At 40.9% G+C, this 15229-nt stretch overlaps 1 protein-coding gene across 2 annotated transcripts in view; it reads right to left on the reverse strand.

The window, feature by feature from the left end:
- arfgef1 (ADP-ribosylation factor guanine nucleotide-exchange factor 1 (brefeldin A-inhibited)) overlaps positions 1 to 15229 on the reverse strand; it is a 51133-nt gene that overhangs the window by 14375 nt on the left and 21529 nt on the right. For both annotated transcript variants that reach the window (XM_042398717.1, XM_042398716.1), the window contains 9 exons: positions 13740 to 13919; positions 10572 to 10965; positions 9720 to 9848; positions 8335 to 8582; positions 7639 to 7772; positions 3748 to 3982; positions 2903 to 3002; positions 2418 to 2557; positions 2203 to 2311 (listed from right to left, as the gene is read on the reverse strand). In XM_042398717.1, coding sequence (XP_042254651.1) covers positions 2203 to 2311; positions 2418 to 2557; positions 2903 to 3002; positions 3748 to 3982; positions 7639 to 7772; positions 8335 to 8582; positions 9720 to 9848; positions 10572 to 10965; positions 13740 to 13919 — 1669 coding nt within the window. The remainder of the gene's footprint in view (positions 1 to 2202; positions 2312 to 2417; positions 2558 to 2902; positions 3003 to 3747; positions 3983 to 7638; positions 7773 to 8334; positions 8583 to 9719; positions 9849 to 10571; positions 10966 to 13739; positions 13920 to 15229) is intronic.

Raw genomic sequence — 15229 nt, forward strand, 5'->3', positions numbered from 1 at the left:
CTCCATCACAAAGGTGAGCATTTTTAATCGAAACTCTGTTGTTGGCAGTAACTCAGCCTCGGGGCTTAAAAAATGAGCCAACTTAAAGCTAGTACTGCAGGAGAGAGACTTCAGTAATTGAAAGGGGAAACTGCAGCACAGAGAACAAAATGACCCTGAGGCCTTCTTAATGATTGTTGTTGGCAGGGAGGGTACGCACACTGGTGTTGCTCACATGCACGCACAATCACAGCCTAACGAACTCTGGCAAACAGACATTTTTTCCACATAGAGCAGGTGCAAGGCCGGGTAGGGGGAGAGGGTATTATAAAAAGGTGGGTTATCTAAAAAGCTCCAGGCAGTAAAAGTAGAAGCAGCCAAGACTTAGAGGCCGAGAGAGGTGGTTTCTTAAGCCTGCAGAGACAAGCTGAGGGATCTGCTGCAGCTGTAACCCTGTGCTACGGCCAGGCGTCTGATTACCCATCGGAAACTCTTTAAAACATTTAGGACAGTGTCACAGTAATGTGAGCTGGCAGTATGCCTTCTATTCTTAAGCTTACAGAGTAGAGAGAAGGTGGAGGAACACACACAGAGGAAGGGGACATTCATTTCATAATATTTCTAGACGATTAACAAACACCATTTTTACATGTTTAGTTCACAACAAGTGTTTCTACCGTTAGTTCAATTCAAACATATTTATGGTTACAATCTATGGGGTGTAAGTGGGTAACTGGAAATGCTTTAAACATCACACAGGTTATCTAATGCAAGACTAGTACAAAATCATGTAAAACTACATCCATGACGCAACAGGCTTAAAAAACGAACGAATCCCACAGCAACAGTCTAGCAAACACTCTGTTCTGTTCTACTGTTACCTGCTCTTGCTTTGAAGTCATCCAAAAAAGGGGAGAAAATGACACGGCAAGTCACAATTAAAATGTGGAGTTGATATGTTGGACTGTAATGATGTAATGCATGAAACTAAGTCAATGTTTTCATAATGCACTTCACATTATAAGAGAGAGAAAACAGTCTGAAATCCTCCACTACCACCAGCAGCAAATTTAAAATTCAAAATTCATATACTGACCTATGAGCTCCCTGCTAGATTACTAATGAGTTGTCAGGTTTTGGCGAGATAACGTTCCTGCGAGTGAACACAACTGCCTCAGCTGGTTAGCCTTGACAGCTTAGCCAGAGGGTTGCCTGTGGATGGTACTACGGGCTTATGGAATATCTTTCCAGCCCCTTCCACAAAGTTTCTGAGCTCTTCCTTTGGCAAACAACAGAAACCCTCTGGTGTGCAGAAGACCCAGGGGCCAGTGTCACACACGGGTGATGCTCTGTATGTCGTAGACGGGTCTTTCATCACTGGCTCTGCCTAAGGAATCGCTCTGTTTTAGACTAAACCTCCTGGATGAGCCTGTCTGTACTGGCCTCTGGGCATTATCTCACTGCCTCCTCCTCTAGCTGGAGATGAGCTGCTCACTTTCCTTCTCGGAGCGGTAGCTTCCCTGATGGATGCCAACTGTCAATCCTACAACTGATTGCAGCTGGATAAATGGATGTGAGCTTCACCACTAACCCCAGTTAACCTCGATGATGAACTGCTGCCAAAACTGGGCTGATCACGGGAAAGACTAGTTATACCTTTGGCAGTCTCATCTATGACACGCTCTTTCCACAATGCGGCTTCAATTCTCCACAGACTGTTGAGAAATAACAACCTAGAATTTTATGAGCAAAACTAACAAAGTGTAAAATTGCAAGCAGACAAACAATTCCAGCAGGTACCATCTGTGTTTAAGCTCTGAACGTAAATTTAAACAGCTTCTGATAAAGACCAGTTGCACAGGAGGATAACATCTTGATGTTATTATGGATTACAGTTAAATGCATCACTATATACAATCAATCAAACCTTCTCCAAGAATGACTAAAGACTTCTCCTTGGACTTTAATTTAGTTTTCAGTCAAAGTAATGGGACTAGTGGTTCAATGGAATTAGATTGTTTTCTGTGGTTAATCTTTTTTATACTGACCTGGACAAAAAGACAAACATGAATTTTGCCACTTTTGTGTCGAAAGACTACATATTTGGTCAGTGTGCAGAATAATGATGAACAGAAAGGTCATTTCCTTGTCTCTTGCATTCAGTGCAGGTATGACAGCTGCCAGATAATCGTGATAAATTACATTTCATTTTCTATTTCTTACCGAGGCTGGTCTGGGAGTTGGGGTTGACATATTGGTCCTTACTCCACTCCACCATACATTTCAGGATGGACACTAGACATTCAAGGCCTTTCTTTCTCAGGGTCAGCTCCTGGAAAGGGTTACAAAAAAAAATGTTATCCCAATGCCACAGAGAAATTGCGTTGTATTGTACCATTGGAATCCAAATTGCAGAAAATAAGAGGAAAAATAATCACTTGTAGGGGTGTTGTGCCGAGCTCGTGGCCGCCGCGACCTTGCGCGATTTTCGAGAGGTCGTTGACCAACCGCTCAAATATATTAGCAGCATTCAAGTCACAATCGTAGTTCACGTAGATGTCCACCACACTCTGGGCATCTGGGAGAGACAGATGAGACACAAAGAGTCCGTCAGTGAAAATTGATGACACAAGTACAGAGTGTGTCTAGAGTGTACAGAGTGTGTCTGATGTGATTACATACATTTGGCTCTAAAAATATGCTATAAAAAACAGTTAAGAAAACAGAAATATGATTGTAAGACACATAGTAAATGGCAAAAGCCCTTTTAAAAACGATTTTAATAAAATCTTGGGTCTAGATGCACCAGAAGCTCTTCTTTTGAGCCTCTATTTGCTGCCTAAGTGTCCATGTACCAATACTATTTGATTACACATAAAGAATCAATGTAAAAAGGGCCAGAAATGAAAACACAGATACACACCTGCACATATTCTAGTGAGGGTTTGTATGACCATCCACTTGTGGTCGTAGGAGCTTGTGGACGTTTCAAGAATGTACAGGAAAATCTCCTTGAAGAACACCTGCAGACAGAGTCCACGTGACAGTGTGAACAACACATCGAGAGCCAAAGACACAACACATGTGCCCACATGACTTTCCTTCAGTGGACACATCAAATAAAGCAGGTGAGGGTCACGCATTTAATATAAACTTTGAACCAGCTCAGACAGAATAAACCGGGGGCAACAGAAAGCAGACGAGAGTACGACTTGATTGCACCAAGGTGGGAGAATTTTACAGCGCTCTGTGAGAATCCACATCTCCCATACATCATCGGTGTTAGCTGCCTGCTGCATTGAGAAATAGTGTCAGACTGTCAATAGCGGGATATGTGATGCAGTTCAACAGGGAAAGACTGACAAACAGAGAGAATTCAGACTCTGAAAAGAACAGAACATCCGTGTGCGTTTTATTTAACCAGGTTAAAGCAGGTGAGGATAAACTTTTAACCTGTGAAGTGATGAGCACATTGGTAGAAAATAATGTTTAAAGGAATCTTTCACTCAACCTCTATTTAGTCATAATTTCCTGTTTCCCAGAAAGACTGTCAGCAGCCAGAGAAGGTGTGATTGTTGCTTTTCATCAAGAAGTGGTGGGTGGATGTATAAACATAGCTGCTGCACTTAGCCAACTAGTTCATCAGGTTTTCCCTGCATATTTGAATCAAAATAGAGTGACACAAAACATGACGTGGAGAGCACTCTGCTGAAGAATGAAGCGCGCTCTCCACGTGATAACCACAAGGTGTCTTTGCAAATCTCTTACCTCAATTTGCATCTTGAGGTGCGTCTTGAAGTGGGAGAGCAGCGTGAGGAAAATGGAGAGAGAGAGTTCGAAGACCTCAGGCACAGATGAGACACCGTTCTTGGACAGGGCCACGCACAGGTACTGCTTGATGGCGTTGATGAACATCTCGTTGGTCTTGAAGATGGGCCCGGCGTTCTGCAGGATGGACAGCAGCAACTGGAGGGACAAGACCTTCGATCGCAGCTCATGGGACCTGAGGGAGGGACGCAAAGTTGAGGAACTGTTTTTTTTTTTCAGGGAAAATTCTTAATTAATTTGAGGAAGTGAGGGTGAAATGATTTCGCTAGCATAAGAAATATCATAGCATGTTGACATCTACCCCCCCAGAATGTGACAGCTGAGAAATTCAGAGGAATATTATGATGAAGTCAGTTTAAATATTTTAATAGGAAAGGAGATGATTATATATTGATGAAATTAACATGCAGTAAGAGAAGGCAGACTGACTGTGTGAATGTATATTAGTGCATAAAGTCCATATTCACATATTTAGCTCTTATCCTGAATATTGTACCCTAACCATTTGAGAATGAAGCTGGCTGCAGGATAAAGATAAATTAATTATTATTAAGATTTTAGACATGGAATAACAAAACACAATAAAACAATAAAATGAAAGAAGATTCACTAAAACTAATTACCAATTATCTTAATAACACCTCAGAGAAACAGCAGTGTGATGCACACTGAGACCACATCTTACTGTATCGCTCCACCAGAGAGTTAAAAATCTTCAACAGCCATCAAAGAGCTGCGAGGCCAACTAAATCAAAGCTCCTCTGCGTGTAGAGCCTCAGCTTGTCTAAATTTTTTTTTTTTCTGCAGCAGCAGGACAGGAAAACTGGAGCTCAAAAAACACACTTTCAGCTACTTAATATGCTGAGATTGGCTGCTTCTCTCCAATGTCTTCCATCTCTGGCGAGCAGACAAAGACGGATTTATTTGGCACAATAAAAAAAAATGTCTCCACTTCTTCAACTGCCAAAAAATATGGACTTTTATTTTTTATTTTTTTGACATAGGATTAGAAAAATCTGACACTTCATCACTCGAGTTCCAGCAATATGATCAGTACGAGATGAGACTTCTGTCAAAGCTGACGTGCTTCTCATAGTTAACTGTGCATAGTGCAAGAAAAACAAAAGGGAAACTGTGACCAAAACCTCACTTCAATTTTAAGGAAAATATTTACTGTGAAACATTTTCAAGTGAAAGGAATTGGTAATATATATATGTAAATTGTTTGCTTAAGTTAAATATGTAGTAAATTTTCATTTCTAAAATAAGAATTGGTCACAGAATGCACAGATGAGTATAAATCCTACGTGTCGTATAAAAGACTACATTACCCATACTGCGGGGGACCAGAAAGGTTGCAGTTGGTTGTGTGTGTTCGAGTAAACTGGTTGACAGTGAGAGACCGACATGTGTTAATTAAGCCCAGTTGTTCTAGTGATAACATGGAAGTCCAGAAAGTATTTTTGAACTACAATAACTTTACTAAACAGAGACTACAAAGAGAGATGTAGCCATGGTGAAGAAGATGAACCCATATTTAACACATATACAACTTTTATACTTGTTTGGATTTGATTGCTATCCACTCTGAATGTAAAAATCCATTCAACAACAGAAGACATTTTCCTATATTTTGTACTATTTTGTACTACAAAGTATAAGCATAACAGGCACATAATAAGCCCTCTTGAGACCAGAGGCCTGTACTACCAAGCAGGATTTGGGGTTAATGAGGTCATTTCAGGTTTAACTCTGGGTTTTCAGGGTTACAGCAGTGGGTCACTTCTTACCAGGGTACATCACCATGGTAACTTATGCTGAACAGCTAACCTGCTCTGGAGCAGGTTAACTTCAGAGGATCGGGTCATAACCTGTCAACACTCCGACCACTGACCAATCAGATCACTGGGAGAAAAACAGTCATCATTCCTACAGGATCCCGACATGGACAAAAGTCCTGAGATTACAATGAAGTGACAAGTAAAAAAGAGGATTTTTTTTTTTTATATGTCAGTGGAAACATTTCATTGTTCGAGGCTTTCTATTTCCAGTCTGGTTTAAAAACAGAGTGGAAAGATTGTTTACGACACTAAACACTGAATGATGATTTTAGCTGCATTTTAATGGTATAAAGTTTATTTTATCCCCGGAGTGAAAGCTGACAGTGTGGATGATTTTACACTCTGATTCCATCACTGCAGCTCAGAATAACATGAAACAACTGTGTGATGATAACTGGAAATAAAAATGCCAGATTGTCTTTTATTAGAAAAATAATCCACAGACTGTTAATTGGCTCCCATGATTATAAATGCAACATTTGGATGGGATAGACCTCATCAGTCATTAACTGCTTTTCCATTCTTTGCTTCTGCAGCAGAAACACTCTATAGTTAAGTCATATATAATAATTCCTTCATGTATTTTAAGCCTTAGCCTACTTTTAATATGTAGAAATAATTTCTACTTTTTCTTGTTTACATTTCACTTCGTTGAATATGACTTGCTGCTGTTCTTAAAAGATAAGTTTTCCGCAGGTACTTGATATCACTGTTTCATCTCATATCATATGAAGTATATGTTTCTGATGATGTAGCTTGTGATTAACAACAATCTTTCAAATGAACGCGCTCATAGCTGGAAAACCCCGAGTTGACTGAGCTGGTTGATAATCAGCTTCGTCGTACTGGTTATCTGGACGGCCAATGTTAGGTTCTTGGTTCATTAGGTCAGCTTATGAAAAAATATCCTGGGTATGTTGAATCTGCTTCATAGTAATGGCCCCAGATATTAACCTTCTGATCCCACATGAAGATACAAAGTAGTTGCTGATAGTTGAGATAATAATAATGCAGCTCTTTGGTCTGTGTGCTGTGTTGTTTGTGTGCGACAGAGAATGAAACATCAAGCAGAACAGCCGCGTTAGAAGGGTAAAAGGTTTCTGTCTGGCACTGACATGGCACATCAGTGCTGAGGTAATTGACATGGCCTTCATCAGACACACACACACACACACACACATACACACGCCTCTTTTGCATCTCCACAAGATTCATTTCAAAAGCTTTTCAACTGAGCTTACCTTTTGCATTTACTGACATAAAAAAAAATTAGATCAATAACAAAGTAAACATGCAAATATCTAAGAAACCAGATGCAGGCAATCCTGTTTCACAAAAGCTGCTGCTATCAGGACTAGCCAATCAGATGCCTCTATTTTATCAAACCAGAGCATGATTAAAAAATCATATGAATCGTGACAAATCAGATGATCTTTTCCCCTCACTGGTGCTATAAAAAAGGTGAAACATTTAAAAGGGGACTATGTGCTTTAAGAAACCAGGAAGTGATTCAGAAAATGCTGAGCGATGCCTCATTGTCTCCTTCATAACCATTTATCAAAACACTGCAGTTATCAGCAGAGCAATCCTCATTTTAAACCATGATTCATATCTATTCTTACACTCAACACACTCACCACACTAACACAGAGTAATCACTAATAGAGGGGACTTTTCACGTTGGCTCGACCAACTGTAGAGCAAATTGCTACCCTCAGAATTCATCAGCCATTTATCAAACCACTAGATTTTCTGAGTTGTTTACTGCTCAGAGAGGCAAGTGCAACACATAAACAAATAACCAATAGAAGCACAAATATTGATGCAATGAGGAACCAAAGCAGGAAAATATCCAAAAGACAAAGGACCAACAACTTATTCTAATACATATTTTAAAACAGTTCATGAATTTTTAGGAGACCAAGCTTTCAAAATCAGCTAAAATCCTAAACAAAACACACACTGCACACTACATGGAATTCATTCTTACTTGGGATCAGGGGGTCCGTCTGACAGTGGCTTCATTGACAGCTTGCAGAGTGAGCGAAAGACAAGGAAGGCATCTTTCTGGAGGATGTGGGAGAATTTAGCACCAGGTGGCTGGCCCGGTGCTGCTCCTGATTCCTACAGTGAAACAAAAGCAAGGAGCACAGCAGTGACAAACTGAATCTTATATCCTCCCACCTACTAATGACATAAACAGTGTGTGAAAAAAGCCTCCAGATCTATAAGATTTATTTAACCTTGAACACAGAGGAGTGCAATCAAACATAATTGCAGGGTTCATATACAGCTGGAAAGAAGGGTGATTATCTAAGACCTTCCAGGGAATACATTCACCTTAATTAAAGAGACCGGCTTTAGGAGTCCTCGCAGTGCAAGTGTTGACAATCTCTTTCATTATTTTCTTTTGATTAAATCAAGTGGTTCATTTCCCTCTGACTCTCAGCCAGCACAGCTATTCAGCAAGGCCAAAATGTTACATCACATACAGGAAATTACATATTTTTGAAGTCAGCTCGCAATCATAACACTAAAATATGAAACAAATAAAAATAAAGGCTAACATTCCAAGTTTAAATGATTTGTTGTGTAATTTCTGTTGTCTCTCAGATTATAATCTGTCTTAATGTTTTAACAAAAATGTAACGCGCTATAAATCTTTTATAATAGGTTTGTCCTTCACCTGAGTGTCATTGGACGAGACAGACAGTCTGTCATCAGGCAGCGAAGGGGTGAAGCTAGCAGAGATAGGAGTGCCGGGGATGCCGTTGGCATGGACGTGCTCACTGTCACTACCCAGGGTGCCCTCGTCCTCCAGGGAGCACTGGGTCCCCTCTGTCACTGCTTCAGCTGGCTCTGACTCCGCCGGCTCGCTCTCGCCACCGGACTCCTTGGTGTCCGAGCAGAGGTTCGCAGGGTCCAGGCAGTGCCCTGTGATGACGATGGAGCAGGGATGAAATGGATTGACGGGGGTGAAACACTTATCTCTAGTCTCAACATGCAGATGCTTAAACAACCTCAAACATGCTGGACCAGAACTGCAGGTTTTATGAGCAGCGAAGCAACATCTAACTGTCAGATCTTTTCAGTTTGACATGTTGTTCTGGTCAAATACAAAAACATAAAATGACAGTCAGTGGCACATTGTACAGAAGCAGCATGTTCAACAGTGTCTAAGGGAACTTTCAGGTTCAGGGAGGATACCAGAGTGCATTTCCGCTCAGTGTTCCTCCCGACCATTAAAGCTCCGTTTGTCAAATTGCTGCTCAAGGGTAAAAGTGTATTTGAAAAAGGAAGCCAAAGCACTATTCTTTTGTGTGTTAATAAACAGCAGCTTTTGTACAACCTTGGCACACAAAGAAAGAGTGCTTTGCCCTTTTTTTGTCAACATCTAAGGGAACTTCAGGGAACTTGACCTGACCTAAAATTTTAGGAACTTAAGCTGTTATTTATTTATCGACAGCCAGATTTACTTTTGCGCCTTCTTCCAGACTAACTTTGTACCAAGAGATTTGCTTCCTATTTATAAAACCAAGCACCAGGCTGGAAGCACAGTTTGCACGTGATCTGAAGTACAGCTTGTATAAAAAGTGCACGTTGCTCGTTTTCCAACATCGTGCAAATAATGGGAGGATCGCAAAATCGTTTTGATCACAAAATTTGTGTGATTCTCCGACTCACAAAAGCTTGTGCAATTTTGCACAGAGACTTTGGTGGGTAAGTGAAAATTCAAATTACCTGTATTCTACAGTACAAAATGTCAACAGCAAACAAAGCGTGGGCAATTTAAGGGTGAGCTGCACTGAACAAAAAGCAGAAAGGTAGTTGTGAACTTGCTATTCACCGAGCTCCTAATAACACAGTAACAGCACAATAACAAATACAGTCATTTGACAGTCACTCTGCAGTGGGTTGCAAAAGCCATTCTTTTGTGCTTGTGCATTTATTTCCTTAGAAACTGGTTTAATGACTCCTACAGCATTAGCATTAAAAACTGTCCTATAAATAAAGATCTTTTTAATTTGAGGACACATATTTTTTTTCTTTGTCTTTGAAAAGATGCTTCACCTCCTGCAACAGTGTTGACCACCTCCTGCAGAATACTCTGGACAATTTCCTGGGCTTTCTCCTCATAGTTTTGGGTTTCCTCCTCCTCTTCCTCATCACCTGTCACTGGATGCTGCTGGGCTGCTGCATCTAAACAAACACACAGTTTGAGGACATACGCTCACAACTAAAAAGGTGCAGAGTGCAATGAACAGATTGTTCTGCTATAGGCAAAGAGCTTTCTGGGACAGAATGTGCAACGTTACGATGTCACTGACAAAATATTTTTCATCCTGCTCTTCATATCCCACAGTTCTCTCAGTGAATGAGCCATTGTAGTGCTGAATGCGGTATCAAATGTTTCGCAACAGTAAACACTCGCTCTCGCTGCTTTCTTTTCTTTAATGAAATTGCAGAAAATGTGGAGTGCGGCTTTTATCGTGCATATTCAGGGTGTAAATCAGGATGTTTCAATCATCAAACAAAGCAGCCTCAAATGTGCATAAAGCTCAGCAGATATGCAAAACAGCTTAAAATGTGTGATTTAAACATTTCTGTGGTTAAATCTTAAGTGTGAGTGGAGCCCGATAAATCTGAAGTCACAGTTTAACAGCATTTGGCACTGAGAAATGTGATGAGAAACGTGATGAGAAATGTGAGAAATGTGATGTTTCTCAGTTTTGAAGGCAAGATAACACCAGGAGATATGACTTAAAATGGCAAACCAATGGGTTCACGATCAGGATTTTTTATTTAAAAGGTGGTATTGTTAAAAACAAAATCATGATGGTACTGGTAGGTTTATTTAAGAGAGCTAGAATACAAAAGGACAACAACCAGGACACAAAAATACAAGAGAATAAGCCGTCTTACTCTGTGCTGCTGCTGTGGCTTGGTCTGCCTCAGTCTGTTCATTCTCTGCCACACAGAAGCCAGAACCGTTTTCTGGATCTGGGCTCTCGTAGACGGACCCCTGCTCTCCCTGCTCCTCCTGCTCCTCCTGCTCCCTCTGCTCCCTCTGCTCCTCCTGCTCCCCAGACACAGACCTGCCGCTGCCCTCCGGCGCCGGTGTCGAGGGGGTCGACGGGGTGGATGGGATGGTGATGCTTGGAGTCGGAGGGGTGACGGGCCCGTTGGCCTCCTGGTTCAGACCCTTGGCCGGCGGGTGGATGTGAGTCTGTAGCTGGGGGGAGTCCGGCTCGGTGTGCTGGGTGACCGGGGAGTGCTGCCGGTGCCGCTCTCTCTCCAGCTGCTTTGCTTCCTGCAACTGCGTTCGGGGAAGGGACACGCACATACAAAACAACACGTACGCAGACAATGCACACAAAGAACGGCAAAAGCATTCATAGAACAGGCGCATGGCACACACACACACATGCACACACAGAAAAAAACAGGTTAAGACTGTATAAACCATCTCATAACAGCAATTACAAGTTTGAACAACCTGTCTACATTCCCTGAAGGCTCACTGAGCCCAAAGCAGAGCCACAAAGCTTCTGGATGTCAAAGCAGCGAGCAAAAGACAGTTTTTAAGATTGTGTCAGCATACATTAAATGTGTGTTCTTATGGAAATGTATATGAATATGCACTCACTGAGAAGTAGGACATGCTTCTGAAACAGCAATGAGACAAACTTTGTGGAATCAATTCATGCTGGCTCGGGTGAACTGGGCCTATTTCAATCCGCTGGTGGCAGAAGGTATTTGTGGTGGAAAATGCTTCATGCAGCCATGTCCTGACTGATGTGTCATGGCTGACATGTGTTACCATTGCTTCTGATATTGAGCGCTAGAAGGTGTTGCAATGCTTTAGCTTGGTAGGTCACGAGCCAAAAGTGGGTCACAAGACATTTGCACACGGTTGTGGCCTAAAAAAATATGTTATGTTAGTGAATATTGTTATTTCAGATATTGCATAGCTTCATGGAGGAGAACTATTCCTACTGCTGATCTCCACCAACCACAGAGGTAAAAACGTACTGATATGCACAGTTACACACTTCACTATCTCATAGCAAACACCGATACAACTTCCAAAAGAGAGCAAACAATTACAAGCAGTGGAAATTCTCTCAGCCAAGCTAAATTAACAACAGCCCATGGTGCATTTTCAATCCAAGTGCATTTGTAGATTTGTTGGAAATAAATGTTGTTTTTTTTAAAAAAAAAACAAAACACAAATTACAGACTTGAGTGATTCAAGGAGAAAAGGGCAACGGTAACTGAAGAGACATGGGTTAAAGATGAAAATATAAACAGCATGACACATTTACAAAACAATGGTGATAGATGGCGAGTCGTCCCCCCCTACAGCAGACATGATTTCACATTAATAACTGTAATTAACAGCATGAATCTGCCAAGCGCAGAGACTGATGGCCAATGTGAATTTGTTTCAGTTAAGTAGTCTGTCTCATCTCCCTTTCTAGCCACGAGTCATAATTATACAATCTGTTTCATGACATTTCTTCGCAGAAAGTCTTTTTTTTTCCCCCTCTCACAAGGCAAACCAAAAATTATATTTCACATCTACTTCTTACACAAACTCCCTTTATTAAACCCATTTTGTCTTGTTTTTAAAAAAAACACACCGCCATCAGAAGGTGTTTGCCTTTAATTAAATGACCCTGATGCTATTGTCACATCCAAATGTAACGTAACTAAATTCAATGACACAGCATTCTGAATGAAACAATTAGTATTGAAAATGAGCAACGGTAACAAGGCCAGACAAACGCACCTCCACTAGAGGGGACAGCCGAGGCAGCGCAAACAAACTAAGCTCATTATTTAAATGCCAGCTCAGTCGGATAGTGAAGGCTGAGTCTGTGTGCGGGTGAGCGAGACAAACCCTGTGTGTGTGTGTGTGTGTGCGCGCGCGAGTGAATGTGTGTGTGTGATCATACCATGCTGAGCTGCAGTCAGGAGGATACATCTACACACGAACACAGAGAGTGGATCTCCCTGTGCAGCAGCACAACACTATACAGGCAGTGACAACACAACAATGGGCCTCTGCCTCAAAGTCTGCCTTGTCTGTCTAACTCTACCCCTGACTGCTTCTTTATATTTCTCCGTCTGTGTCTGACTCAATACCAGTCTCATTGTTCTTAAAGAACTATATTAGGCCTTTGGAGAAACAAAACATAACAAAAAGCTGTCAGGAACTAGACAGGCATAGCTGACCTGCGATATATATAAACCATTTACCACGCCCAGGAGTGAATGTAAATGTAAACTAAAATGCAAACTAAAATGTAAATCGGTGCAGGAGAGCGAGATGATTTGTAGGTAAGTCAACAAAAAAGCCACACGGCAAGCATATGGTGGAAGAAGTACACAGCATACCTGCTCCTGTGTAGTGTAGGAGCAAAGGAAGGAAACTGATGAGTGCATGAATGGATGAGGAGAAGCTTAATGCGCAAACACAGATAACACAGAGAAGAGTTTAAGAGCTCTGATCAGGCAAGTCACGGCAGTCCTGCACGCTTTACCTGGCGGTCACGCTTTCTGGAGGCCAGAGACCAAGATAGCTTGTGATTTGTAAGCTATGTGTCCAAAAGGAAGGGAGGGGAGGCAGGTGAGGAGGGGGGAAAAAGTGTCATTCAAAAAGAAAAAGATGACATTAGAGCAAGCTTTTGTTTTGAAGGCAACACCTAAAATGTCCCTCTGGACACAAAGCAAACAGTACACTTTAATTAAATCAGGAATTGATGGCTTGAGTAAACCATCTCTTAGAAAGCTTTTCCACAGCATATGATATCTTTCATTATATTACAATCCAATTTGACTCAATGCCATATATATATGTATATATATATTACATATTGCTAATTCGTAGCAGCATTTTAAAACTGCCACAGATTTTCGAGTCTCAAAATTGCCCAGTTCGTTTGATCCTAGAAACAGCTTTATACTTCATCTTGCTTTTTTTTGCCATTTTCAAAATTTGATCAGCCAGCGGCTCAAGAGAGGAGTTGCCCTCTCTTTCACTTTTGAGTTTGTGTGTCTAAATATCTCCAAGAGGGTTGGACATACTGCTTGATTCTCCATGCGTGCAAAGATGACGTTGAGCATCTGTGTGAGCGTGGCCTTGGCTGTGGTTTGGTTGATGAGATTCTTGCTAGCCAGGTAGATGTTGTAACACGTGCGGACGGCCTGCAGGACGGTGCCCTCGTGGATTTCTATGTGCTGGGAGGTCACTGCTGTCAACAGAGCCTGGAAGAGGAAAAGAAAGGGAGTGACAGGGGAGGTGTTTCACCAAGAGTAAACCTTAGAGTAAGCTGATTAATACTGTATGTAGAACAGGTCCAATTTATACTGCAACATTTTACACAGTTGAATGATTTTGCATTTTATTACACAATTTTGTCATGACTTATTTTACAATACTTAACATACCTGTTTTATTACATGACAATTTGACAAAGTGGTCCAGTTTTTCCAGCTGGACCATGGGTAAAACTTTTAACATTTAACATCACTACTAGTCAAATATCAGTATGTCTCTAACTTTCCCACATGCACTTCACTCCATCAATGCTTGGGAAATTTTACATGTCAGTGTCAGGTTTTGAAAAAAACGCTGACCTGAACTAGCAGGTCCCTCTGGTACTTCTCCTGCTCAAAACCTGGTAATATTTCCATAACTCTTGAAGTGTGAAGCCTCATTAACAGACACACCATACGCATGAATAATCTAATGAGTTATAGGAGAGATGTAAGCATATTTTTAAAAGGTATGTTTCTTTAAGGATTTTCCCTCATGGTGCAGCACCACAGAAGACCACATAAAAAAGACCATCAGTCAACTGCTTACAGGATAAAAAACCAGCAAAACAGATTTAACTATGATTGAGAGTATGTGAGCAAAATAGGAATAAATGAGAGAAAAAAACTTCATTAACAACTTTGTTTTAGTAACTATAGTGGCTTGAAAACTTTCACTCCATCATTTAGACAGCCTGTGTTAGAACTGAGAGGGCTCCACATCTTCCATCTCACTGCAATTCCCATACAGTGAAACCAAAACCATCAAAAAAACATTATACCTGGAAGAATCAGCATATTTTTATATATGTCTTGTCTCAGGCCAGATCAGAAGGGAAACTTTGGTCAACGACCTTAATAAACGTCACTAATACTAGAAATATAAACACTACAAACATTATAATACTTGGTGAGGAACATGGGCAAGATGGCTACTACGTACCACAATCTCCACTAATTACAGTACAACAATCTCACAGTGACGACCCGCCCTGTAAATGATCCCATTCATAACATAATTATACATTAACTACATTATTATTTTCAAATGACATTGATTCATAAGCTAAAATAACACTAACAACTGTCAAGCAGGAACAACTTTTGCCATACAGTGTTGTCATTTAATATAGTAAGAAATCAATAAAACCGACTAGACTTTTGATATCAAATTGATACGAGAAACGAGTTTAGCCGATAAAAGGATTCAGAGGTCGGTGAAGTATCGGTGAACAAATCAGTGAAACAAACTGTGATGC

The sequence above is a fragment of the Thunnus maccoyii genome, chromosome 21 (assembly GCF_910596095.1).
Source record: "Thunnus maccoyii chromosome 21, fThuMac1.1, whole genome shotgun sequence".
Classification (NCBI taxonomy): domain Eukaryota; kingdom Metazoa; phylum Chordata; class Actinopteri; order Scombriformes; family Scombridae; genus Thunnus; species Thunnus maccoyii.